The sequence below is a fragment of the Rhinoraja longicauda genome, chromosome 35, assembly GCF_053455715.1.
Source record: "Rhinoraja longicauda isolate Sanriku21f chromosome 35, sRhiLon1.1, whole genome shotgun sequence".
In the NCBI taxonomy this organism is placed as follows: Eukaryota; Metazoa; Chordata; class Chondrichthyes; order Rajiformes; family Arhynchobatidae; genus Rhinoraja; species Rhinoraja longicauda.
This window is the reverse complement of record NC_135987.1, coordinates 6,296,820-6,322,851: the sequence shown is the minus strand read 5'-3', so window position 1 is coordinate 6,322,851 and position 26,032 is coordinate 6,296,820. Positions and strand designations below refer to the sequence as shown.

The following is a 26,032-nucleotide window of genomic DNA, read 5'->3' as shown; positions in this document are numbered from 1 at the left end:
AGGGTTTCGATCTGAAATATACCGTCACGGATGCTGCCTGACCAATTGAGTATCTCCCAGTCTTCACCCTTCCTCCATCCATCAATCACCCTCTGGTGTGTCTCCCCACTCCCCTTTTCTTCATTATACTGGCTATCCCCTCTTGGCCCTGATGGTGGTTCTTCAACCAAAATATTGACAATTCCTTTCCCTCCACAGATTCTGCTCAACTTGCTGAGGATCTCCAGCACATTGCTTGTGGCTTCAGATCTACAGACTAAGTCCCTAGATAAAAGTTTATAAATAGCTAATTCACTTTTTGGACTGGTACTGACCCCATGATTTCCTGCGTCATAGACCTCAACATTTCTAGGATATCTCCACAGGCAGCACAATTAGTCCTAACTATCTTCAGCTGAAGCATCAATCACCCTGGCATGGTGATGTCAAAAGACTGGATGTTTGCCATCGATTGCACAACATTGTTTGCTTTGCAACCCTTGGGTAACAAACAGTTCATGATTGCATGCAACAGAACCTAAAATGTTCATGGGTGGAAAGTTTGTCAGATAACATTTGAACTATGAAGGCGTTGGGCAGTCACCACCTCCAGACTGTCCAATCCTCTATCCTAGACATTCAACATCAAAACCATCACCAAGTCTCGCACCATTCATTCAGTAGCTTGGAGCTCCCCCGACATCAGAAGGTTGTAGACCAGATAAATACTTTGGTTATAAGAAGGTAGATTGACCACCTTCCCCTAAATAAAAATCCCACCAAGTCAGAAGCTTCAGGAGGGTGGTAAATTCTCCCAACTGTTAGTCATCCTCAAAAAAACTGTCCAAATCAGAAATAATTTCAAAAGGACACAAAGTGCTGGAGTAGCTCAGTGGGTCAAGCAGCATCTCTGGAGAATGTCGCTTTCAGTCTGAAGAAGGGTCCTGACCTGAAACGTCACCCATTCCTTCTCTCCTGAGATGCTGTCTGACCTGCTGAGTTACCCCAGCATTTTGTGAATAACTACCTTCGATTTGTACTAGCATCTGCAGTTATTTTCTTGTACAACATATTTCTTTTGAATTGTTTCTTTATGAATCACTCTTTGGAAGTGGAAAAATGCCCACACTGAATAGCTTTATGCATTTCTGGCAGTAGGACTCATCAGTAATTGAGCAGAAGTACAAAAAGCAATTTATTGTTTAAAAGCATCACTACATTTAAAGATTGTAGCATCAAAGGACACTATCAGATGCCTGCATAAACAAATACAATGACAGGTGTAATTTATATTTTGCTACATTTTGCAGGCTGATTCAGTGACTCAGTATGACACATAGGAGATTTACTTTAAAAGAGAATGCATCCATCCGGAGGTTTGGGAATCTGTACTTAAAATGTCACCCCAGTAACAGACAATGTGATTACAATGTTAATTTGTAAAATGCTATAAAACTACCATGCATTTATGAACAAGCTTTTGAGGAACAGATCTGAAGATAGTTTAGCCATTTTTAATCAGTTCATTTATTTAGGACAACTTCTGAGGCTACTGAGGTATGATCACCATTATTTCACTGATAATTATGTCTATTAACAAAAACCTGATTTTAGACCAAGTAATATAAAATTATTTTAAAATTTGCACCAATTATTTTGAAGACAAATATTAGCAGATTAGTTCAGCTTCACATAACTCATAACTGAGCATAATCAATTAGTTCACACAGAAGGGACTAGATTGGATGTCCTTCATAAAAAGACTGCTGGGTCCCTTTAAGATGCACATTTAAGATGCACAACTGGTCATAGAAACATATTGGAACTTCCCCCACCTGGCATGCAATATGAGCACAGTATCTTCCCTGCAAGGATACTGTGAAGTACTAGTCCCTGTAAATGTTTAGACAGGGCCGGTTCAGTTTGTGGACACAAGAGCACAGAATATTTAAAATATTCTCACTCACATTTCAAGCTCAGAAGTAAAAGGTTTTACCTTTTTTAACCTGGGCAGATATTAAAGTTGTCCAATTAAATTTAAATAAACACTTTATTTAGACAATGAATCTTCAGCACAGTGATGTATTTAGTGGTATAATGTTGCCATGTATTGATTGATACCAGAAGCAGAATCCAAAGGACAACAGCTCAGTGCTACACTATAGTACAATAAATGGGGAGAAAACATCTCTGGGATTTTATGGGAATTGATGTTGAATTTGTTTCTAGTGCTGCAGGGAAAGCAGCATATAATACTACTCCTTCCTGCCTCCCACTTCCACCTAACCATTACAATGAAGGAAAGGACGGATTTATTTTTGAGTTGTGCTCAATTAAATGGAAGTGGAGATAAAAATCAACATCGACATACTAGAACAAATGATCAAGAAATACTCAACCAGCATCTCAGTGAAATTTATATTTTCTGGCTGGTTTAAGATTGATGTATGTTTTCTTCATCTCATCATTTTCAGTTTTCTTCACTTCGGTATATCGTTCACCCTTTGTGCTCACTACCTGGTTGTCTATGTATCGAATCAGCTTTTTGGGAGCCTGTTAAGAAACAGACAACACAAGTACATTAAATTATAGATCATTCTTATGGTGAATGTTCACCATCATTTACAGCACGGTGGCGCAGCGGTAGAGTTGCTGCCTTACAGCGCTTGCAGCGCCGGAGACCCGGGTTCGATCTCAATACGGCCGCTATCTGTACAGAGTTTGTACATTCTTCCCGTGACCGCGTGGGTTTTCTCCGAGATCGCTTTCCTCTCACACTCCAAAAACGTGCAGGTATGTAGGTAAATTGGCTTGGTAAATGTTTAAAAAAATTGTCCCTAGTGTGTGTAGGATAGTATGAATATGCGGGGATCGCTGGTCGGTGTGGACTCGGTGGGCTGAAGGGCCTGTTTCCACACTATCTCTAAACTAAAATTTAATGTTCTATCAATAACAGCCCATGAAAAATTTATGCAGATAAAGTTGCAATAGCCGACGAGTTAAGACTGAGCCAACGATAGGCATACTAAATGGGGTAATGATGGGGTTTGTTTGGTTGGGGACCAAGTGAATCTTCCTTTCAAGTTTACGCCAGATTTCAAGGAAGTCATTTAGCTCATCAATGGGTTGTGTAGCCACACAGTCATCACTGTTGGTCTCCAAGTGTTATGAAAATGGAATAGGCAAGTAAAGATTTAAATTTCCACTGATGGATAAAATTTGGATCTAAAAGAACGACGGGAGGATCGTGAAATAACTAATGTACTAGTCGCAGGATATTAAAAAACCATTCAACTGCAGATAATGCCTGGAAAAAGATGTTTCTCATCATGGTTGGACCAAGCTTGCAGTAACTAGTGGAATGAACACAAGGGGCATGCTGGAGGTGAAATCTTTACCTCAAGGTTGAGGTGAAGATTTCTTGTTAAGGTATTAGACTATTTCAAATAGGCGCACGGTAGCGCAGCGGTAGAGTTGCTGCTTTACAGCGAATGCAGCGCCGGAGACTCAGGTTCGATCCTGACTACGGGTGCTGTACTGTAAGGAGTTTGTATGTTCTCCCCGTAACCTGCGTGGGTTTTCTCCGAGATCTTCGGTTTCCTCCCACACTCCAAAGACGTACAGGTATGTAGGTTAATTGGCTGGGTAAATGTAAAAATTGTCCCTAGTGGGTGTAGGATAGTGTTAATGTACGGGGATCGCTGGGCGGCACGGACTTGGAGGGCCGAAAAGGCCTGTTTCCGGCTGTATATATATGATATGATATGATAAAATAACACAAAATCCAATACTCACTGAAAATCAACTGTTTCGAGTGGAAAATAGAAAATTCATATTAGTCAAGTGAGGGCTTGTCCTTGTCCATTCCACTAGTTAGTGCATTCAAAGTCCAAGTATGATGAGAAACACTTTTTCCCAGGTTATTATCCACAGGGTTGTAGAGTTTGTTTTATAACCGTTGACTAGTAATTTGTTATTTCACAATCCTTCCGTTTATCAAAAAGGTGCCGGAAATTTTTCATGAATTTGGTCTGATTCCACATAACATCTTACTGCTTTAGGTGCGATAGGCTTGTGAGTTTTGACATCTTCCTCGTCATCCACCATCATATATCTGAAAGAACATTAAAAATGCTCATTTTTGACAGGATAAAAATCAGGATTTTCACAAACATACAGAAATCTCACAAAAGACATTCAATAGAAATATTTGAAATTTAGGACTGATTTAATTGTGTGTAGTAACATATTTTAATTATTTTACACAAATGTGTGTACTATAACAATAAAAATAATCTTAATACATTACAAATGAAAAACTAGCTGATGGTTCTCTCATTGAGTTTCAACATTCTCCCCAGTTGCTAATACAATCAGCCCTTGAAAACTACCCCTCAATTTTTAAACCCTTCCCTTAAATATTCTGAAGTCCTCCCTTTTAGGGAAATCGTACTCCAAGATTCTCCAAACTGTTTTGATTGCACAAGGCAGAAAACCTAAGTTACTAATATGATCCCACATAATTATGAAGATAATCTACCTCTTCCAACTCTTTTTGACCGATATGCCAACATTTGACAGGGCTGGGCACAGCTTGGGCAGTTGCCTTGTTTGCAGGTGAGCTGTGCTGAATGGACATGGAAATGACACTGTAGAGAGATGGGCCAAAGATCCTCTCAAGATAGTCAGTCAGTAATGAGAGGTTACATTTCAGACTGTAGACAGTAGTGCTGCTGGCAAAGCTGCTGCAATGCAGCTCCAATGACCCAGTTTCAGTCCTGACCTCCAGTGTCGTCTGTGCAGAGTTTGCATGTTCTCCCTGTGATTGTGTGCGTTTCCTTCAGATGCAAAAATGTGCGGATGGGGAGGTTAATTGTTTCCTGGTGTGTAGATGAGTGAAAGAATATGGGGGCAGTTGAAAGGAATGTCGCGGGATCAGTGCAAGATAAGTGTAACGGATGCCTGACTTTCAGTGCAGACCTAATCGACCAAAGGGCCTGTTTCCATGCTCTATGGCTCAATCTTCCCTAATGCTCCTACGCTGTTGTTGAGTTGGATGGGATCATACGTGCCAGATTCCATTGCTATCTAACCAGTCATGGTCAGAGAAATGCCTACAATGGCTCTCTTTCCATACTTGCACCAATGCTTCAGGTGTCTCCGAAGAACCTATCCTTGGGATTCCCTTTTATTTTCCATCTTAGGAACACCAATTGGAAAGAAATAATTTTCCACAACTAAGTCAATGAGACACATCTGCACCCGACTATTTCCCTCAATTCTCTGGTTCCTTATTTGGGACGCATCACCAAATGATTAGAAATTCCTTCCAAATTACTTTTCCTTAATTTAAGGAACTAAATTCTCGAATGTCTTAAATTAATCAAGTGCTAGAAATATAATAAACCTTCTTCGGTTAACGTTTTAGATGTTGAAGCCCATCACTTCCTTCAATAACTTCAGTGAAAGGGTCTACAATAAAAGAGATAACTGTCTTAATTAACATTGTGTCGACAAGTTCCCATTTAACTCGTCGTTCATTGCAAATGTGGTCTCACATTATGCAATGAGACCTCAGAGTTCAATACTGAAAACATTTCCCGTTGGAATCATACATTATTATTACAGAGGTTGTATGGCACCCATTATACCCAAATAGATTTTACTTAAGCTACTTAAATTAGCTCCTATGTTTGCAAGCTCCACTCTCTAATCACTGAGCAGTGGGAGAATCCGGACATCAGATCACCTTCAAGTAATTACTTTTTTTTCTCCTACCTTTGTTCCAACAATATAACTCAAGCTTTTAATGGACAATGCTTACTTTTCCAAGATGCTGGCTTTGATCTTCTTATCTGTTTTTGGCACTATTTCCCAAAATAAAGAGAAGAAGCGTTGTACACTGGTAATGCATCATGGAACCTGCTGCACATTATTACCGAACATGATATATCCACTACTCCATATAGATTTTATGTATACATTGTTACTTTCAGACACACATTGCCGCACTGGTGGGTAAGGCAAAGCAGCGCCTTTACCACCTTAGACAGCTGAGGAAATTCAGAGTGTCTCTGAGGATCCTTCAATGCTTCTACTCTGGGGCTGTAGAGAGCATCCTGTCCGGCAACATCACAGTCTGGTTTGGGAACAGCTCTGCCCAGGACAGGAAGGCCCTGCAGAAAGTAGTGCGTTCGGCAGAACGCACCATGGGAACTACACTCGCCCCCCTGCAGGACCTATACATCAGGGGGTGCAGATCAAGAGCAAGCAAGATTATGAGGGACCCCTGCCACCCCAGCAACAGACTGTTCCAGCTGCTACGGTCAGGCAAACGCCTCCACTGTCAAGCTGTGAAAACGGAGAGGATGAGACGGAGTTTCTTCCCACAGGCCATCAGGACTGTTAACTATTATAACTCCAGGGACTAAATTTTCTTTTCTGTATTAATTTTAATTTATATGCTGTAATTGTAACTTTTTTTTTTGCACAATCCGATCCGCAGGCATTGCCACTTTCATTTCACTGCACATCGCGTATGTGTATGTGACAAATAAAGTTGACTTGACTTGACATCAAGAAGTTCCAAGAAGCTCCCTATCAGCTGCTTACTGAGTGACACAGAGGGATTTGCACCACTCGAGATGGTTATCTTGGCAGAATATGATATATTGCTGTGTTGGAGGGAACTGCAGATGCTGGTTTAAACTGAAGGTAGACACATATTGCTGTTTTGTGCATCAAGCAACCACTTGGATGAAGTTAAAACCAGCAAGGTTCATATAAAGATCTATTTTACATGTCATTGGAAGGTCAAGTAATGACAAGGGCACCAGAATTTTGTCGTTTTAAACACTAGTACCTTTCAGACTTTTTAAAAATCCAAGTCAAGTCAAGTCAAGTCAAGTCAATTTTATTTGTATAGTACATTTAAAAACAACCCATGTTGACCAAAGTGCTGTACATCAGTTCAGATACTACGAACGAACATACAATGGCACACAAACATAACAGCACATACATAAACAGTTCACAGCGCCCCCTCAGAGGGCCTCAAACGCTAGAGAGTAGAAATAGGTTTTGAGCCTGGACTTAAAGGAGTCGATGGAGGGGGCAATTCTGATGGGGAGAGGGATGCTGTTCCACAGTCTAGGAGCTGCAACCGCAAAAGCGCGGTCACCCTGAGTTTAAGCCTAGACCGCGGGATAGTCAGTAGCCCCAAGTCGGCCGACCTGAGGGACTTGGAGATGGGGTGGTGGGTTCGAAGATTTTTGATACGGGGGGGGGGGAAGCCCGTTTAGGGCTTTGTATGTGAATAGGAGCTTGAAGTTGATTCTGTACTGTACTGGGAGCAAGTGGAGAGAGGCCAGAATCGGGGTGATGTGGTCCCTTTTACGGGTACGGGTATCCAAGACATCTTCAACAGGATACAACATTTTGAGTACTGCATTGCAGATCAGCTGTTGTCAGAAGTGATCATTGGGCGGGTTCTTATCATGCACACAAAAGATAAATGATTCCCAACGTCTCCTGTTCATACACTTGATGGACTCACCTCTGAAGGTGCTGTGTCAGGCTCCTCCACTGCCCCTTCCATTATCAACTGCACAGCGTAATGCAGGTCGCCTTTAGCCATGGAGAGAACATGCTGCATGGCGGATACGCTGCAGGATGGGAACATCTCAAGAAGCAACTGGACCCCATCTTCCTTTTTATCACAGCCTTTCTAAAAACATAATGGACAAGAATGTCAGATTTGGAGGAAGGGTCCAAATACCAAGCAGCCAAGAGCGCTTCACTGCAAGTTAGGCACACTATATAAATGCAACCTGCTCTTTCTGCTGCAAAATCATTCTGTCAACAGGTGGAGCTATTGTACAGTAAAATTAACTTGTTATCCAGATTCATCCATTGCGATATAGTGTGTACAGTGGTGCAGGGGGTGGCACCGTGATGCAGCGGTACAGTTGCTGTCTTACACGTTCTACAGTGCCCTCCATAATGTTTGGGACAAAGACCACTCATTTATTTATTTGCCTCTGTACTCCACAATTTGAGATTTGTAATAGAAAAAAAAAAATCACATGTGATTAAAGAGCACATTGTCAGATTTTAATAAAGGCCATTTTTATACATTTTGGTTTCACCATGTAGAAATTACAGCTGTGTTTATACATAGTCCCCCCATTTCAGGGCACCATAATGTTTGGGACACATGGCTTCACAGGTGTTTGTAATTGCTCAGGTGTGTTTAATTGCCTCCTTAATGCAGGTATAAGAGAGCTCTCAGCACCTATTTCCCTCACCTTTGGAAACTTTATTGCTGTTTATCAACATGAGGACCAAAGTTGTGCCTATGAAAGTCAAAGAAGCCATTATGAGACTGAGAAACAAGAATAGAACTGTTAGAGACATCAACCAAACCTTAGGCTTACCAAAATCAACTGTTTGGAACATCATTAAGAAGAAAGAGAGCACTGGTGAGCTTACTAATCACAAAGGGACTAGCAGGCAAGGAAAACATCCACAACTAATGACAGAAGAATTCTCTCTATAACAAAGAAAAATCCCCAAACACCTGTCTGACAGATCAGAACACTCTTCAGGAGTCAGGTGTGGATTTGTCAATGACCACTGTCCACAGAAGACTTCATGTACAGAAATACAGAGGCTACACTGCACGATGCAAACCACTGGTTAGCCGCAAAAATAGGATGGCCAGATTGCAGTTTGCCAAGAAGTACTTAAAAGAGCAACCACAAAAGGTCTTGTGGACAGATGAGACGAAGATTAACTTAATCAGAGTGATGGCAAGAGCAAAATATGGAGGAAAGAAGGAACTGCCCAAGATCCAAAGCATACCACCTCTCCTGTGAAACACGGTGGTGGGGTGTTATAGCCTGGGCATGTATGGCTGTTGAAGGTACTGGTTCACTTATCTTCATTGATGATACAACCGCTGATGGTAATAGCATAATGAATTCTAAAGTGTATAGACGCATCCTATCTGCTCAAGTTCAAAGACATGCCTCAAAACTCATTGGCCAGCGGTTCATTCGAAAGCAAGACAATGGTCCCAAACATACTGTTAAAGCAACAAAAGGAGTTTTTCCAAAGCTAAAAAATGGTTAATTCTTGAGTGGCCAAATCAAAGTCCCAATCTGAACCCAATTGAGCATGCCTTTTATATGCTGAAGAGAAAACTGAAGGGGATTAGCCCCCAAAACAAGCATAAGCTAAAGATGGCTGCAATACAGGCCTGGCAGAGCATCACCAGAGAGACACCCTGCAACTGGTGATGTCCATGAATCGCAGACTTCAAGCAGTCATTGCAAGCAAAGGATATGCAACAAAATACTAAACATGACTACTTTCATTTACATGACATTGCTGTGTCCCAAACATAATGGTGCCTTGAAATGGGGGGGACTATGTATAAACACTGCTGTAATTTCTACATGGTGAAACCAAAATGTATAAAAATGGCCTTTATTAAAATCTGACAATGTTCACTTTAACCACATGTGATTTTTTCTATTACAAATCTCAAATTGTGGAGTACAGAGGCAAATAAATAAATGATGGGTCTTTGTCCCAAACATGTTGGAGGGCACTGTATCTCTAAACTAATTTCTACGTTTCCCACTCCCCAGTGCTTCTAAAAATGTACATTTTTCTTTAAAACACTTTCCTCTTCCACCAAGATCTATTTAGTAAAAGAGGACAAAAAGACCAGATTGCCTATTCTGGACTGCTGATCAGCAAGTTTGGCTGGAAGAATCCTTGTTTATTTGTTTGTTACAATATGTAATTAAATCTGCGATCTAATAAATTCCTAGCTATCTGGATCAGATGCACTGGATTTTATTCCCCAAACTCTGACACTAATGAGGAATTCAACCCCATCCAGTTTAATGTCTTTAGTTTTTTCATTTATGGATTGCAATCTTCACTGGAAGTCAGCTCCTGCAATGTTAATATTTCAAGTCCATTCCCGACATCACGAGTTCTGACAAAGGCTCCTGGTCCTAAAATGTTAAGTGTTTCTCTGTCCACAGATGCTGCCTGACCTGCTGCATGTTTCCAGCAATCTCTGTCTTTATCACTTAAGTGGTGGAGAGTTGCCCTCTGGAACCACTGCAGATCTCGAGTAAAGTATGGGAGGTTCCAGGTTTTTGGCCCAGCAATGATAAAGGAACAATGCTATATTTCCGTGTCTGGGCGATTTGGAAGTGAAGCAACTAGTGTTACCTTCCCACACGGCAGCTGGGTAGCTCCTGTGTACAGTACACTGTGCAATAAAATGCTCCGCTGGCAAAGGCACTCGATATGATAGTGGCATTTCATAGATAAAATAGGGGCATTTAAAAAACCTTTAGATAGGCATATGAATGTGCTGAGAATGGAGGGCCATGGATTATGTGCAGGCAGATAAGAATTGGTCTTGTCATCATGTTCGCCATGAACACTGTGGGCTGAAGTGCCTGGCCTTGTGCTGTACTGTTCTAGGTTTAGAGCATGGATGGGTGTCCCTTGCTGCTTTGTCTTGGAAGAGCTCAGCTTTGAATTTTAGAGGCGCACTCATTCCAGCAAGCAGTTGGAACCGAGGTGTGTTCCTGCCATTGAATGTAGAGGGAAGGTGGCCAAGGCTCTCTCTTGTTGGCATGAGTGCCGTAAACATTGCTCACCACATCAGCCCACGACTGAATTTGGTCTAAGTCTTGCTGCATTCAGGCATGAGTCGATATATTATCCGATGAATTGCAAACGGTATTAAACTTTGTGAAGTTGTAAGCAATAATCCACATTCCCAAGGTTATAATGGAAGGTTGGTCATCGGGAGCAGCTAAAGGTCATTGTTGACCTACCAATGGTCACTTTATGCCTAAACCAATCAATCATTTTCCACAACTTGAAAACTAACTCCATGGTAAGTATCTACCCAGGTGTTGCTTAGCTTCCTCCTGGCTAAACCTCTCCTGGTCTCATGTTCACAAATATTCTACAAGGGGGCACTTCAAGGCTTCCTACTCCATTGCATCCGCACAGCACAAAATGTACACACCCTACAGATGCCTCTGTTGATTCCCACATTATTTACTTTAGCGGTTTCCTTAACCTGCAATAGTTAGCCTTTGAACTTTTGCTTTCATTTCCTCAGTATTTGAAGCCCCCAACATGGGAATTAAGGCTTTGGCCAAAACGACACAAACCCATTACAATCTGTAGAATACTGAACCTTTGCCATGGCTCCTACTCCTGCCACCAAATTGATTTCCAACTCCATCGATGACCTCTGTTCCCAATCGCTCGATTGTTTCTTCAAAGAACATACAGTGTCTTGTAAGCTGGGAGAAGGAGGAGGAATATTTTCTGTGTAAGTACAAAAAAAAAAGGTGAAATAGGTTAGAACCATCCAGTCACCGATACAGAGGGAGATTTGACTTTCCCTTGCATGTGTAAAGTCAGAACTAATATCAATTACTGCTGCATACTCAGTTTGATTCCTACCACATTCCATCACGCTTCTCCACATTCTACCATTCACCTACATACAAGGGGCAATTTACATTAATTAACCTACCAATGCAAACATCTTTGGGATGTGGGAGGAAACCAGAGCACATGGAGTAAAACGATGCAATCACAGGCTAACTCCACAAAGACAGCACCCAAGGTCAGTGTTGAACCTGGATCTCTGAAACTATACGGCAACAACTTCATTAGCTATATCACTGTGCCCCTAAAGTTATAACAGATCCTTAAAGAGTGTCCAAGGAAAATCATCTCATTCATTGCCAACCCCCTGCTCTTCATTTATTCACAAAATGCTGGAGTAACTCAGCAGGTCAGGCAGCATCTCGGGAGAGAAGGAATGGGTGACGTTTCGGGTCACCCATTCCTTCTCTCCCGAAATGCTGCCTGACCTGCTGAGTTACTCCAGCATTTTGTGACTAAATCGATTTGTACCAGCATCTGCAGTTATTTTCTTATATCCCTGCACTTCACAGGGGGATTACTGGCTTGTGACTGTGGAGTCTGCCATTCTAATCACAGCTTCTAGATAACAAGGAAGACAATAGCCACGTATGCAGCAAGACTTGGACAATTTAAAAAATGTGGACTGATATGTGTAACATTAACACACCACAGGTACCAGACGGTGACAATCTTCAACAAGAGAAAATCTAAGCATTTCCTGCAGACATTCAACTCAATTCCAATTGGTAAGATCCCTATCAACAACATGCGGGGATCAGAAACATAGTCAGAAGCTAGACATTCTGCAAGGGGTGACGCATCCTAATTCCTCACAGCCTTTGCACCATGAACAGGAATGTGACAGAATAATCTGCTACTGCCTAAATGTGTAACTCCAACAGAAGATACTCTGTACAACCTACACAAAGAACCTTTGTTGATTGCCACCCAATCTACCACTCTAAGATTTCACTACCAGCACAGTTTGCAGATTACAGACTGCACTTTGTTTGATCTATAAAATGCACTACAGCCATTTAGTATAGAGATACAGCATGGAAACAGGCTCTTCGACTCATCGAGTCCACACCATCCATGTTCACGCTATTTCTATCTTCTCCCACTTTCTCATCCACTCCCAACGTGCTAGGGGCAGTTTACAGAGGCCAATTAACCTACAAACCTGCACATCTTTGAGATGTGGAAGAAAACCACAGCATGTGGAGCAAATCCATATGTCACAGGGAGAATGTGCAAACTCCATACAGTCAGCACCCAAGGTCAGGATTGAACCAGGGTCTCTGGTGTTGTGAGGAAGCAGCTTTACTAGCTGTGCCACTGTGCTCCCCCCTTAAATGGCCAAACACACTTTCCAAAAGGTGCAATAATTCCCACCTGTAAAGTGCAATAACTACCACCCTAATGCTTGAAAAATGTCTTTAAAGCCCCTTTCAAAATAAAATGCCACCCCAATACAAGGAAACCTCTAAAACAAAAACTGATTAAACATATGGCAACACAGCAAGCTCTTCAAATCTCTCCAATGCAAGTTTATGGAGGTCAAATACAAACAGTGGAAAGAGCATTCATTAGTCGAAATCAACCGTATCAACCTGTTCTATGGAGTTCTAATTGTCCCAACTGTAGCAGAATCTACGAATCCTGCATAAGACTTTTTGGTCATCTCTGAACCCTCAAAGCAGTGGAGAGAAATCTTCCTCAATTGTGAAGACTGAACTGTTGGCATCTCAGAAATTAAGTAAAAAGATGTTCTAAGTTACTGCTGTTGTTTCTTTGAAGGTTCCGGGTCTGAAATTATGATTAGCACTGTCTATGCACATTTAATAGTAAATTATGCATAAAAATCTCAAATTCAATTGCTGCTTTTTTTTAAAAAAACATACAAATTACTGCAGAGTTTGACTATATTTTAATGTAAAATTTGATCTTTTGAAAGTTCCTGAATTTGTCGCCCAGAACTTAACTGATAATTTATAAATTTGTCAGAAAAATTGATGGGAGCTGAAATGCAGTCTATTCAATCCTCCCACGGTTTGCTTTCTAGACATTCGTGTCATTCCAGTCATTACAGGCCATGCATTTATTTGAAATGTCACCATATTATTGCTTCCATAGGAATGCATACAAGCAATGAAAGAGGCCATAAACATGATGGATAGCCTCAAGTGAACATGCAGCGTTGATGAATTAGTGTTTGTGTTTACACCCCTGCACATGGAGTAGTGACATTTACAAGAGCATACTTCTCTCTCACTTACTACCCACTGCATATGGCAGATAGAGATTCTGCACCTGCAGAATTATTGAGCAACAATCAGAAAGACCATCATAAGTGGATAAGAGAAAGAGAAACAGACACCGATGATAATTCCAGCGCACAAAACTATTAAGTCTAGATGATTCAATTTGGCATAGATAAAGACTAACTCAAGACCTACTAGCATGAACCTCCTCTCCGGTGTTCGAGGCCAAGCCTGGCCCATGATCCCCCCCCCCCCCGAAAGACTAGGAACCGGAGAGGAGGGTGGTGGGAATTGGCGACGGCAGCAGACAAGGGACAAAGGGCCGGTAAGAAGGGGGTCTTGCCTCCAGGTCATTGCATGGGGCACGAAGGTGGAAGATGGCCAGGTGAGGAGAGGGATGGCGAATCAGGGGACGAATAGATGAGGGCGACGGCTGCAACAGTCCTTTATGGCCAGCTGCAGTTAGGACTGTGAAATGGTGCCAAAACCTGCCAACTCTGTGGGCTATTTCTATATGTTATATACTTATTCTACTTATGTGTGACAATAATCTTACGTATTTATTCACAAAATGCTGGAGTAACTCAGCAGGTCAGGCAGCATCGCAGGAGAGAAGGAATGGGCGAAGTTTCGGGTCGAGACCCTTCTTCAGACTGAAGGGTCTCGACCCGAAACGTCACCCATTCCTTCTCTCCTGAGATGCTGCCTGACCTGCTGAGTTACTCCAGCATTTTATGAATAAATACCTTCGATTTGTACCAGCATCTGCAGTTATTTTCTTACAATAATCTTACGGATCTGTATGCAAAAAATTAATTTCACTGTTCCTTGGTACACTTGATAGAGGAACCATTGAACAGTTCATTCTGCTTTATACCACTTACAGTTCCTGGGACTTACCTTTGTTACGGGCTTCGATCAGCTGTGCGGCCAAATCAAACATCATCTCATAAATAGTGATGCTGAAAAAATTAAAAAGCTGCATTTTAATCTGATGTCAAGTCAAGTCAAATTTATTTGTCACATACACATACTTGATGTGCAGTGAAATGAAAGTGGCAATGCCTGCGGGTTGTGCACAAAAAGAATTACAGTTACAGCATATAAATAAAGTTAATAAGTTACTAAACATAGCACAAAAAGTGTCGACAAAAATTTAGTCTCTGGGGTTATCAAAGTTGACAGTCCTGATGGCCTGTGGGAAGAAGCTCCGTCTCATCCTCTCCGTTTTCACAGCGTGACAGCGGAGGCGTTTGCCTGATCGTAGCATCTGGAACAGTCCGTTACTGGGGTGGCAGGGGTCCCTCATGATCTTGCTTGCTCTGGATCTGCACCTCCTGATGTATAGGTCCTGCAGGGGGACGAGTGTAGTTCCCATGGTGCGTTCTGCCGAACGCACTACTCTCTGCAGGGCCATCCTGTCCTGGGCAGAGCTGTTCCCAAACCAGACTGTAATGTTGCCGGACAGGATGCTCTCTACAGCCCCAGAGTAGAAGCAATGAAGGATCCTCAGCGACACTCTGAATTTCCTCAGTTGTCTAAGGTGGTAAAGGCGCTGCTTAGCCTTACCCACCAGTGCGGCAATGTGCGTTGCCCACGTCACATCCTCTGCGATGCGGACTCCCAAGTATTTGAAACTGCTCACCCTATCCACAATAGACCCATTTATCTCCAGTGGCGTGTACGTCCTTGGATGTTTAGCCCTTCTGAAGTCCACAATCAGCTCCTTTGTTTTAGTGACATTCAAGAGGAGGCTATTGTCCTGACACCAGAGTGCCAGATCAGCCACCTCCTCCCGGTAGGCCTTCTCATCGTTGTTGGAGATCCGGCCCACCACCACAGTGTCATCAGCAAACTTGATGATGGAGTTTGAGCTGAACCTGGCCCTACAGTCATGTGTGTACAGGGAGTACAGTAGGGGGCTAAGGACGCAGCCCTGGGGGGATCCTATGTTCAGGGTGAGGGAGCTAGATGTGTGTTCCCCCATCCTGACCACTTGGGGCCTGGCAGTGAGAAAGTCCAGGACCCAGGCACACAGAGGGGTGCTAAGCCCCAGTTCCAGCAGCTTCTCAACCAGTCTGCTGGGGACTATTGTGTTGAATGCTGAACTAAAGTCAATGAACAGCATCCTCACATAGCCCCCCTGGCTGTCCAGATGAGAGAGAGCGGTGTGTAGAACCTGGGAGACCGCATCATCCGTGGACCTGTTCGGACGGTATGCGAACTGTAGTGGGTCCATGTTGCGAGGAAGGAGGGCGCAGATGTGCTTCTTGACTAGCCTCTCAAAGCATTTCATGACAACCGAGGTGAGGGCCACCGGTCGGTAGTCATTTAAACACGCTGGAGAGGCATTCTTTGGCACCGGTACAATGATGGATCTTTTGAAGCATGCAGGGACCACAGACTTTGCCAAGGAGAGGTTGAATATTGTGGTGAGCACTGGAGCAAGCTGAGTAGCACAAGACTTTAGTACTCGCCCAGATATACCATCTGGGCCTCCAGCTTTCCTCGTGTTCACACGCGTCCGAGCCCACCTCACCTCATGCTCGGACACCGAGAATGTGTGCACATCCCCGGCGGTGGATCCCCCTCCAGCCTCGCTAGCCAGCGCCCCTTCGGTGCTGTTTTTAGACGGCGAGCTGGTGGTGTTACCCGTCTCAAACCGTGCGTAAAAAGAGTTCAGGTCATCAGCTAAGGAGGAGCCGGCACTTCCGGTTGAGGGGGTGCTGGACCTGTAGCTAGTTATAGTCCGTAGCCCCTGCCAAAGGCGCCTGGTGTCCTGCTGCTCCATCTGTGACTCCATCTTGTCCCGGTACCTCTTTTTTGCATCCTTCACTGCCCTTCGCAGTCGGTAGGACTCTCCCTTGTAGTCGTCCATGTTGCCGGATGCCAGGCCGGAGTTGTAAGCAGCGGTGCGAGCATTCAAGGCCACGCGAATAGACCTGTCCACCCAGGGTTTTTTGTTAGGGAAGATACTGACCCTTACCGTGGGGATGATGGTATCGGCTATTGTGGCAATGAAGTCCGTAACCGCTTCCGCAAACTCATTTACGTCTCTGGAACTTTCTTGGAACATGTTCCAGTCGACTTCGCTCAGTGCATCCTGCAGCATGGCCTCTGAATGGTCAGCCCACCGCTTTACGTCCCTCGTCACTGTCGCTTCCCGTACTATCCGTTGTTTGTACTCCGGCAGCAGGAAAATGGCAGCGTGGTCAGATTTCCCAAAAGGAGGGAGAGAAACGGCCTTGTAGCCTTTCCTGAACGGCGTGTAGCAGTGGTCCAAAGTTCTTTCCCCCCTGGTGACACACGTGATGTGTTGGTAGAAGTTGGACATGACCTTTTTGAGATTTCCCCTATTGAAGTCTCCAGCCACCAGCACAGCCGCATCAGGGTTCTTGTTTTGGTGTTGACACAACACATCGTGTAGGGTGGACAGTGCCACGTCGGTGTCCGCATGCGGTGGGATATAGACGGCTGTGATGATCACCGAGCTGAACTCCCGGGGTAGGTAGAATGGTCGGCATAGGATAGTTAGATGTTCCAGGTCCGGCGAGCAGGAACGAGAAAGCGTCTTAATATTCCCAGGATTACACCAGTTATTATTGGTCAAGAAGCAGACTCCTCCGCCCTTGGATTTCCCGGATTCTTCCGTTCTGTCCGCCCGGAAAACAGTGAAGGACTCGGATGGGCAGATCACCTGGTCAGGCACCAGCGGGGTCAGCCATGTTTCGGTCAGACAAAGGATGTTACAGTTCTTTATGTCCCTCTGGAATCTGATCCTTGCCCTCAGGTCATCCAGCTTGTTCTCCAGGGACTGGACGTTGGCCAGAAGTATGCTGGGCAGAGGTGGACGTAAGGCTTGGGTTCTCAGCCTGTTCCGAATCCCCCCTCGCTTCCCTCGGTGTTTTTTCCGACTTTCCCACTGACCTGCGCTCCCACTGCTGCTGCCGCGGTGCGCTCCTTTGATGATCTCTATCGGTATATCGGTGAGTAGATTTCTGTTTAATAGTGCTCCTGTAGCGCTCGAGTTTAATTTTACGAGCGTTTCCCGGTCATTAACATGGATACTTTCGAAAGCCTCTTTTTAATTCCCAAATCTATCTCACAAATGGGCAAACTCCACAGACCTTGCAAGGTTCCAGATTTGATCACTGCATGAGTGACTGATTCTCAGGCACTACTTAACTCAACTGAACAACCAGCATTCAGATATGTACAAGCAGTCAGCTCTTCTCCTCTCCTGGTGAGGTAACAAGTCACCAGCCTCAATGGGAGATCCGAAACTGACTTAAATTTTATTGATTTATATCGAATAGTGCAAGACACGAAAAAGGCAGTCACAAAAATATACAGGAAAACTTCCCAACATTACAAATGCACTGCACTTGCTGCCCTGCTTCTACAATATCCCTACCCAACTATATTTAATAGTTATTACCAATCCATAACTATTCCTTACCATTTTGCACACTTAGCATTGTTTAATAGATTGTATGCTGTGATCATACACAGTAGTTCACAATCATGTGATCTAATTTCAGACCTAATACTTTGGATGAATATACCACACCTATATTTTACATAAGGACAGCGGAATCCTTTGTTTTAGATTGTATCTTCCCAGTAGTATTACTCTATTTGCTTTTGTAATAGATAATCCTACACAGCACTCTGCATACCTTTAGAGTCATGCACAGTATTACCCTACTTTCTTGCCCATTCAGCAATTTTGTAGACGCAGCATAAATACATACATTCAGAATTAAACAGCACGGAAACAGGCCCTTTGGCCCAACTTGCCCATGCTGACCAAAATGTCTATTTAATCTGATCCTGCTTGCCTGCATTTGTCTCACCTTGCTCTGCCTTTCCATACCCATGATTGGTGATAACAACACACAGATTAATAATAAATGATGTCTGCCAGATATAGAATGGACATGATTTTTTTCTCATTTGTTTCTAACATAAATTGGCTTGCACAAATTCAGGGTTTTCCCAATCCCTTCCTAGCCAGTGTGGCTGGAAGGCTAAATGTTAGTCAGAATTTCAGGAAAGACTTCTCTTTCTTCAAAATGATTCCGATTTATTTTACATCTAGCGGAAGATAGATCGTGAGCTTAACATCTTAACAAAATGGTGGGACCTCTGAATGTGCAGCATTCCTGGGGAAGTGCACTGAAATGGGACTTAAACAAGTAAGAATTTCATTGTTCTATCTGGGACATATATGACAATAAAACACTCTTGACTAAACCTCCAGCAGTGTGGCTTGTGGGCAAACGTACAACCCACTAAGGCACAGCAGACAAAAGGTCATTAATGCTTGCTTCCTATACTTCAATCCACCTTTGATGCTATTTCTAATCACTCTTCAATGATCTCTGGAGGTTGTGTCTTCAAGAGACTAGTCAGCATTTTTTTTAAATCACTAAGAAAATAATACAATAACCTTATTTCTCTTAATTTAAATGTTAATCACATCAGCCAGGCACCCTTGCTTCAGTTCTACTACAAAAACGTCAGGGATCTAGCGACAAATTCTGATGACAAAAAACTCCTAACCTGCTTATTTTTGCTTCCATCATTTCGACAAACATTTCCACGTCAAAATTCTCTTCAGACGAGTCTGGCGATCCAAGCTCCTCCAGCACACCCGTGATGTACGAAAGGATGACCTCATCAATAACACTGTAGAAGCAAAAAATATTGGCCATGTTGCTCCAATGCAATAAAAGGCAAAATCCTTTACGTCCAAATCTTTCATTAATTTAAGTATACTCTATTGGCAGGCCTTTATTTAACCAAAGAATTCATTATCTTGAAACTTATGACATGAAATATGACATAAAGTACAAGTATCTGATAACGGTATCTTTCATTTGGGAAATTAAAATACTAAACTGGATTCATAAGTTCCTATAAACAGCAGAGAATTCTCTCCATGGTCCTGTCAATGACCCCCTTACCCCCCACCCCCCACCAACTTTTCAACATCCAGTCATTATTTCTTGGCTGTTTCTGAGGCTTTGTTGAGTGTTCATTGGATGCTAAGTTTCCAACAACAAATATTTTTTCAAAAGTACTTAAGTGGCTGCAAATACTCTGGAATCTGTAGTTAGAAAAGTGGAGACACAAGAGATGGCACATGCTGGAATCTTGAGAAAGAAACACAAAGTGCTGGATGAACTCAGCGGTTCAGGCAGCATCCGGGGAGAGAATGAAAAGCAGTTTTGGATCGGGACTCTTCATCAGTCTATTGCCCGTCCATTCCCTCCCCAGATACTTCCTGACTCGCAGAATTCTTCCAGCACTCTGTGTTTTGCTATAGTTAGAAAAGGGTCTTCACAAATGGAAGCTTCTTCAGTGCTTTTATTAGTCACCTGAGATCAGCATCAGGGATGTACGAGTGAACAAACTTTGTCAACGAATCATGGATAAGTTTTTCCAATGCCATGGTACCAACAGCTGAACAGTGCCAAGATCCGACCTGCAAAAACAAAGCACTGGTACAGTTTCACACTGCAATGGGAAAGAGACTGATTTTAAATATCAACTTAATCCCCCATTTTAATGACCGTTCTTCACTTCAACAGTTTGATCCTTATTCTTAGATAATTTATAAAAAGTAATATGTAAATGCAACACATAAATAATCATGATCCATAAAGGCTGTTGCCAATAAACTTATTGCATATATGTGAATTTTGTAATGGGACTTGGATATCTCAAACCAAAAATTAAGGTCAGGTGGTTTAAATCCTATCATCAAATTACAGTTGCCTATCCTTCTGTTTACTAGATTGTCATTTTGAGCTAACATCACCAAACATTTCTCTTTTCTTAAGTAATTTCTTCCTGATACTTTGCCGTTGAGCGTGAATGCTAGCAACAATATGTTGACTGAGTGAGAGTGAAAGGAATTAACCATGGGCCATTAAATTTCCTGTTCAAGAAACACTGGTGTCATTTATTGACCTCCCACAGTTCTATTTAAGTAGAGCACATCTCTCTCCTTGTGTCCTGGTTCCCTGTTTTTTTCTTTTTCAAATAGTTTACGGTCTTCACATTCCAGATTGACCTCATCACCCGGTCAATGAGGTGCAAAACCAAAGGTTGCAGAAATTGTTTTTTGGGGTGTCAAGATCAAAGCCAGTGGCAATGGTTGGCATGGATTTCAAATTAGCCAGACCACCATTCTTCACTTGTGATCATAAAATCCCGAACAGGGAACTGAGAGCTTTCTGTTTCTGTTAGCTCAATATTTTGAGCAGAGAATTATTGGTATTGGTTTATTAATTTCACAGGTACCAAGATGCAGTGAAAAACTTTGTTGGCATGCTATCCGGTTAAATCATACTATACATGAGAGCTATCATCAGATAACTACAACAGGGAGCGTAAAGAGGAAAATACCAGAGTACAGAACATAGTGTTACAGCAATTCAGTTCCAGGAAAAGTGCAGATAAAATAAGGATGAGGTCTGTAGCGAGCTTGGTTGAGAGATCAGGACTACACCTTTAGTGGTAACAGTGAAGAAAAAAGGTGGTCCTGAATCTGGCGGTACACGTTTATCAAGCTTCTGTGTCTATTGCCTGAGAGAAGGGGAGAAGAGGGAATGACCCAGGTGTAAGTGGTCCTTGATTATGTTGACTGCAAAGTGTAGATAGTCGATTGGGGGGGGTTTAGTGGGGGTGAGGGGAAGGGGCATGAAGGCTCGAATGTGTGATGGACTGGGCTACATCCGCAACTCTGCAATTTCTTGCAGTTTTGAGCAGAGCTGCAGCCTAGACAAGCTTCGACGCATCCCGATAGGATGCTTTCATTGGTGCATCTGCAGTCATTGGAGACATTACATCACACCTTTCCCCAGATGCAGCCCAGAGAAAATAACATAACGTAGTGACTTAGGGCACACACGGCCTGAAAGATAGGAAAAGATAAGGGAACATCAGTCAGAGTTCATGTTACTGACACATTTGTAGTTGAACAAATTTTACCTCAAATCCCCAATCTTATGCTTTAACTCACGAGTAAGATTCATTTATAAAAAAAATGTTTCTATGATAAATGTCAGCTGCTTCAATTTCTTACTTTTCAGTGAAGTTTTAAATGGAGGGCAGAGTACTCACATCTGACTGGTCCCCCGTAACCACTTCATGGATACTATATTTGCAACCTGGTCCACCAATCAGATTGCTAGAAACAGACATACACAGTCTCAGTTGTTTTGGAACATCATTGGAATATGTTATTAATTCCAGGTTGCTGTTTTTAGATCTATTCTTCATGGTGACATTTGTGAATACTTAACTGAATCAAATGCTTAAAACAAAACATCAGAAGATACCTCAAACTCACCCCTCCCCCAAGTTCCAAAGGATTTTGTTTCTCCAGGTGCTTATCCTACTTATGGACTCAAGAAACCGCTGATGCTTGAATCTTATGGGGAAAAAACAAAGTGCTGGAGGAACTCAGCAAAGCAAGCAGCTACTATGGAGTGAATGGACAGATGACATTTTGGGTTGGAACCTTTCTAGACTTTTCCCAAGTTACTCGTTAATATACCATGGCACTCAATGTCCAGTACCTAATCAGCCCTTCAACCATGCATTTTCCGCCCGCCCAGATTAAACTGACAATTTGAATTTGAGAGTCCAACACTTTGTGGTGAAATACACAACTTATTCAATGCTTAACTGCCTGAAGACACAAGATGCGACAATCTTGAGCAAAACACAATGTGCTGGAGGAACTCAGCTGGTCAGGTAGTATCTGTGGGGGGAATGGACAGATGCCGTTTGAGGTCAGGACCCTTCTTCAGACTTATTTAAGTTGCTCTTTAATAAGCCATAGCACCCAGCTTCCAGTCAGTTCCTTCACCATCCACCCCATGCATTTGCCTTCTTCCCAGATTAAACTGTGAATTTGAGAGTCTATCAGTTTGTGAATTCCACGACTGTGTACAATGCTTTAATGCGTAGCAAAGAACTGCAGATGCTGGTTTATACTGAAGATAGACACAGAATACTGGGGTAACTCAGCAGGACAGGCAGCCCGTCTGGGGATAAGGAATGGGTGACAGTTCAGGTCGACCTGAAACGTCACTTATTCCTTTACTCCAGAGATGCTGGCTGTCCTCCTGAGTTACTCCAGCATTTTGTGTCTGTCTACAATGCTTCAATTTCTGAAGACACAACGTGCTGGAATCTTAAGCAAAGTTTAGTTTAGTTTATTATTGTCACGTGCACGAAGGTACAGCGAAAAGTTTTTGTTTACATGCTATCTAGTCAGCAAAAAAGACTATACACGATTATAATCAAACCATCCAGTGTACAGATAAAGGGGATAACGTTTAGTACACAATAAAGTCCATAAAAATACAAAGTACTGGAGGAACTCAGCGGGTCAGGCAGTATCCGTGGAGGAAATAGACAGTCATTTCAGATGAGGATCTTTCTTCAAACTGTCCATTCCCTCCACAGATGCTGCCTGACCCGTAGACTTCCTGCAGCAGTTTGATATTTTGCAATTAATGCCTGGCTGGTCTGCAGCCGCTTGCCACCTCCTTTCTGCGGGATAAACGCCCCCAGCTTCTCCTCATTCCGAGTGAGGACGGGGCACGGATCTCCCCAGGATTTAGTGTCTGTCTCTCTGTGTGTGTCTGTGTGTGTGTCTGTGTGTGTGTGTGTGTGTGTGTGTGTGTGTGTGTGTCTGTCTGTCTGTCTCTCTCTCTCTCTCTCTATATATATATATACACACACATTGTGTATAATGTGTGTGAGCATATACTATATCTATATATTTATATATATACTAGAAGAAGTGTGCCCGTTGGGCCCGTCCTCGTAGGGTTTCCATTGTAACCGGGAGGGGAGTGGGGGTAGGGAAGGGGGAGGGAGGGAGTAGGGAGGTGTGGAGGGGGGAGGGGAGGGGGAGGGAGGGGGGGAGGGGAGGGAGGAAGGGAGGGAGGGAGAGGTGAGGGAAGGGGGTAGGGGGGAGGGGGAGGGGGAAGGGGAGGGAGGGGGGAAGGGGAGGGGGAGGGAGGGGGGGGAGGGAGAAGGGAGTGAGGGGGGAGGGAGGGGGACCTCCCCTTTTCCCAGTACCCCTCTTTCCCCATTGGGCCCGTGCTCGTAGGGTTTCCATTGTAACCGGGAGGAGGGGAGGGAGGGGAGGGGGAGGGAGGGGGATGGAGGTGTGGAGGGAGGAGGGGAGGGGGAGGGGGGGAGGGGGGAAGGGGGAGGAGGGAGGGAGAGGGGAGGGAGGGGGGTAGGGGGGAGGTAAGGGGGAGTGAGGGGGGAGGGAGGGAGGGGGATCTCCCCTTTTCCCAGTACCCCTCTTTCCCCGTTGGGCCCGTCCCTGTAGGGTTTCCATTGTAACCGGGAGGGGTGGAGGGATGGTGGAAGGAGGGGGGAGGGGGAGAGGGATGGAATGGTGGAGGGAGGGGGGAGGGAGTGGGGGAGGGTGGGATGGAGGGAAGGAGGGAGGGGGGGAGTTAGGGGCTGAGTGGTGATGGAGGTTGGGATTGAGGGGGGAGGGAGGGGGGGAGGGAGTGGGGATGGAGGTGGGAAGGAGGGGGGAGGAAGGGGTTGATGGGGGAAGTGGGACCTCCCCTTTTCCCAGTACCCCTCTTTCCCCCACCACCAAGCCCCCTCCGCAACGACCCCTGTTGTCCCCAGTCCCCATTCACAGACCCCCCCCCCATTCTCTCTCTCCCCATACACACTCTCAGTGCTTTTTTCGAAACACTTGCCCCGGTGGCCCACGAGCATATGGGCCCAATGCTGATCTGTGTATGTTAAGTGACTTGCAATAAAAAAATATACTTTAAAAAGAGATAAGTGCTTTTTAAGTGCTTGTTTTGAAACATTCGCGGTCACATAGTGCTTCTCACTGTAGCACCCATCTCAAGTGTGCCCGTTGGGCCCGTCCTCGTAGGGTTTCCATTGTAACCGGGAGGAGGGGAGGGAGGGAAGGGGGAGGGAGAGAGGTGTGGAGGGAGGAGGGGAGGGGGAGGGAGGGGGTAGGGGAGGGGAGGGGGGGAAGGGGGGAGGGAGAGAGGGGGAGGGGGAGGGAGGGGGAGGGGAAGGGCGGAGGGAGGGGGACCTCCCCTTTTCCCAGTACCCCTCTTTCCCCATTGTGCCCGTCCTCGTAGGGTTTACATTGTAACCGGGAGAAGGGGAGGGAGGGAAGGGGGAGGGGGGGAGGAGGGAGGTGTGGAGGGAGGAGGGGACGGGGAAGGGGGAAGGGGAGTGGGGGGAGGGAAGGGGGAGGGGAGGGGAGGGTGGAAGGGGAGGGCGGAAAGGGGGGGAGGGGGGAAAGGGGGGAGGGGGGAGGGAGAGAGGGGGAGGGTGGAAAGAGCATTCCTCTCCCCATCAGAACTGCCCCCTCCATCGACTCCTTTAAGTCCATGCTCAAAACCTATTTCTACTCCCTAGCGTTTGAGGCTCATTGAGGAGGCGCTAATCAGATGTACAGCACTTTGGTCAACGTGGGTTGTTTTTAAATGTGCTGTACAAATAAAATGGACTTGACTTGACAGCTCTTCGCAACAATGTAGCACAGGGGCATTGTGACGTCACACGCTGAATACCGCTGGGGGGGGGGGGAAGGGGGGGTCAGCTCGAGTCCATCTCACAGGGGCATTGTGACATCACAATCCGCACCGCAGCGCCCCCCTTCTGTCAAAACTTCGATAAATCAGGGGGGGCAGCACTTTTAAACCTCTGTAACTTAAAAAATATGCGTCCGAATTAAATAAAAATATAATTTTCCAGCAGCGAACCGCATGCTGATTAAGGCGGTACAAAAATCGTGGCGCTACGGTTCACCGTTTTGCCGGAATTGCCGTCTTCAGCCGACATCAGTGGGATATATATATATAGATACAAGATCTGAGTTTTAATAGTATATAGATAAATGATATAAACATAAATAATAGTGCAAAGGCCAAATCAATGCCCCCAAGTGTGGGATGGAGGGAGGGATGGAGGGATGCCGACCTGAAAGTGAGCCCGGTTCCCTCTCCACGGTCCCCGGGCATTTCCCCCACCCCCAAGGTTTCCGCGCAGTTGAGGCTCCCCCTCCCGGGCCGCTCTCTCCCATCTCCCCTCTCCCAATTCATCGTGCTCCGAGGCCTCACTTACACCGTTCCCCGCGGCGAGGCTTCCCACCGAGCGGACCGCAGCCGTTTCCAAATCGCGCCCAGGGCGAGCTGCCGCCAACAGCAGCAAACCACGGGCGCCCGCCGTCAACGACGGACTCCGCCCGCCGTCAACGACGGACTCCGCCCGCCGTCAACGACTGA

The 26,032-nt window shown here is 44.5% G+C and overlaps 1 protein-coding gene across 5 annotated transcripts; it reads right to left on the bottom strand.

Annotated features, from left to right (window-relative positions):
* Positions 1-1,194: 1,194 nt before the first annotated feature.
* On the bottom strand, positions 1,195-26,032 carry cuedc2 (CUE domain containing 2). 5 transcript variants are annotated; one of them, XR_013549388.1, is made up of 11 exons: positions 25,872-26,032; positions 21,820-21,924; positions 20,108-20,214; positions 19,290-19,415; positions 14,625-14,686; positions 11,219-11,352; positions 7,535-7,705; positions 5,804-5,846; positions 5,387-5,451; positions 3,775-4,093; positions 2,402-2,532 (listed from the first exon to the last, which is right to left on the bottom strand). XR_013549388.1 is itself a non-coding variant. In XM_078428448.1 (10 exons), exons 3-10 carry the CDS (start codon positions 20,179-20,181, stop codon positions 2,386-2,388), a joined length of 822 nt encoding a protein of 273 aa, XP_078284574.1. In that variant the 5' UTR covers positions 20,182-20,214; positions 21,858-21,924; positions 25,872-26,032; the 3' UTR covers positions 1,195-2,385. The 5 variants fall into 5 exon arrangements, 1 of the variants encoding a protein (XP_078284574.1); XR_013549387.1 differs by having other exon boundaries at positions 21,858-21,924; XR_013549390.1 differs by having other exon boundaries at positions 2,463-2,532; positions 4,033-4,093; positions 21,858-21,924.

What these genes read in the sequence shown, in the direction of transcription:
- cuedc2 (XM_078428448.1), bottom strand. Translation starts at nt 20,181, where the DNA reads ATGGCATTGGAAAAACTTATCCATGATTCGTTGACAAAGTTTGTTCAC. An exon ending in ATCCCTGATGCTGATCTCAG is followed by an intron (nt 19,416 to 20,107) that starts GTGACTAATAAA and finishes TTGCTTCTACAG; the next exon opens with TGTTATTGATGAGGTCATCC. An exon ending in GATCGAAGCCCGTAACAAAG is followed by an intron (nt 11,353 to 14,624) that starts GTAAGTCCCAGG and finishes GTACTTACACAG; the next exon opens with AAAATATTCCTCCTCCTTCT.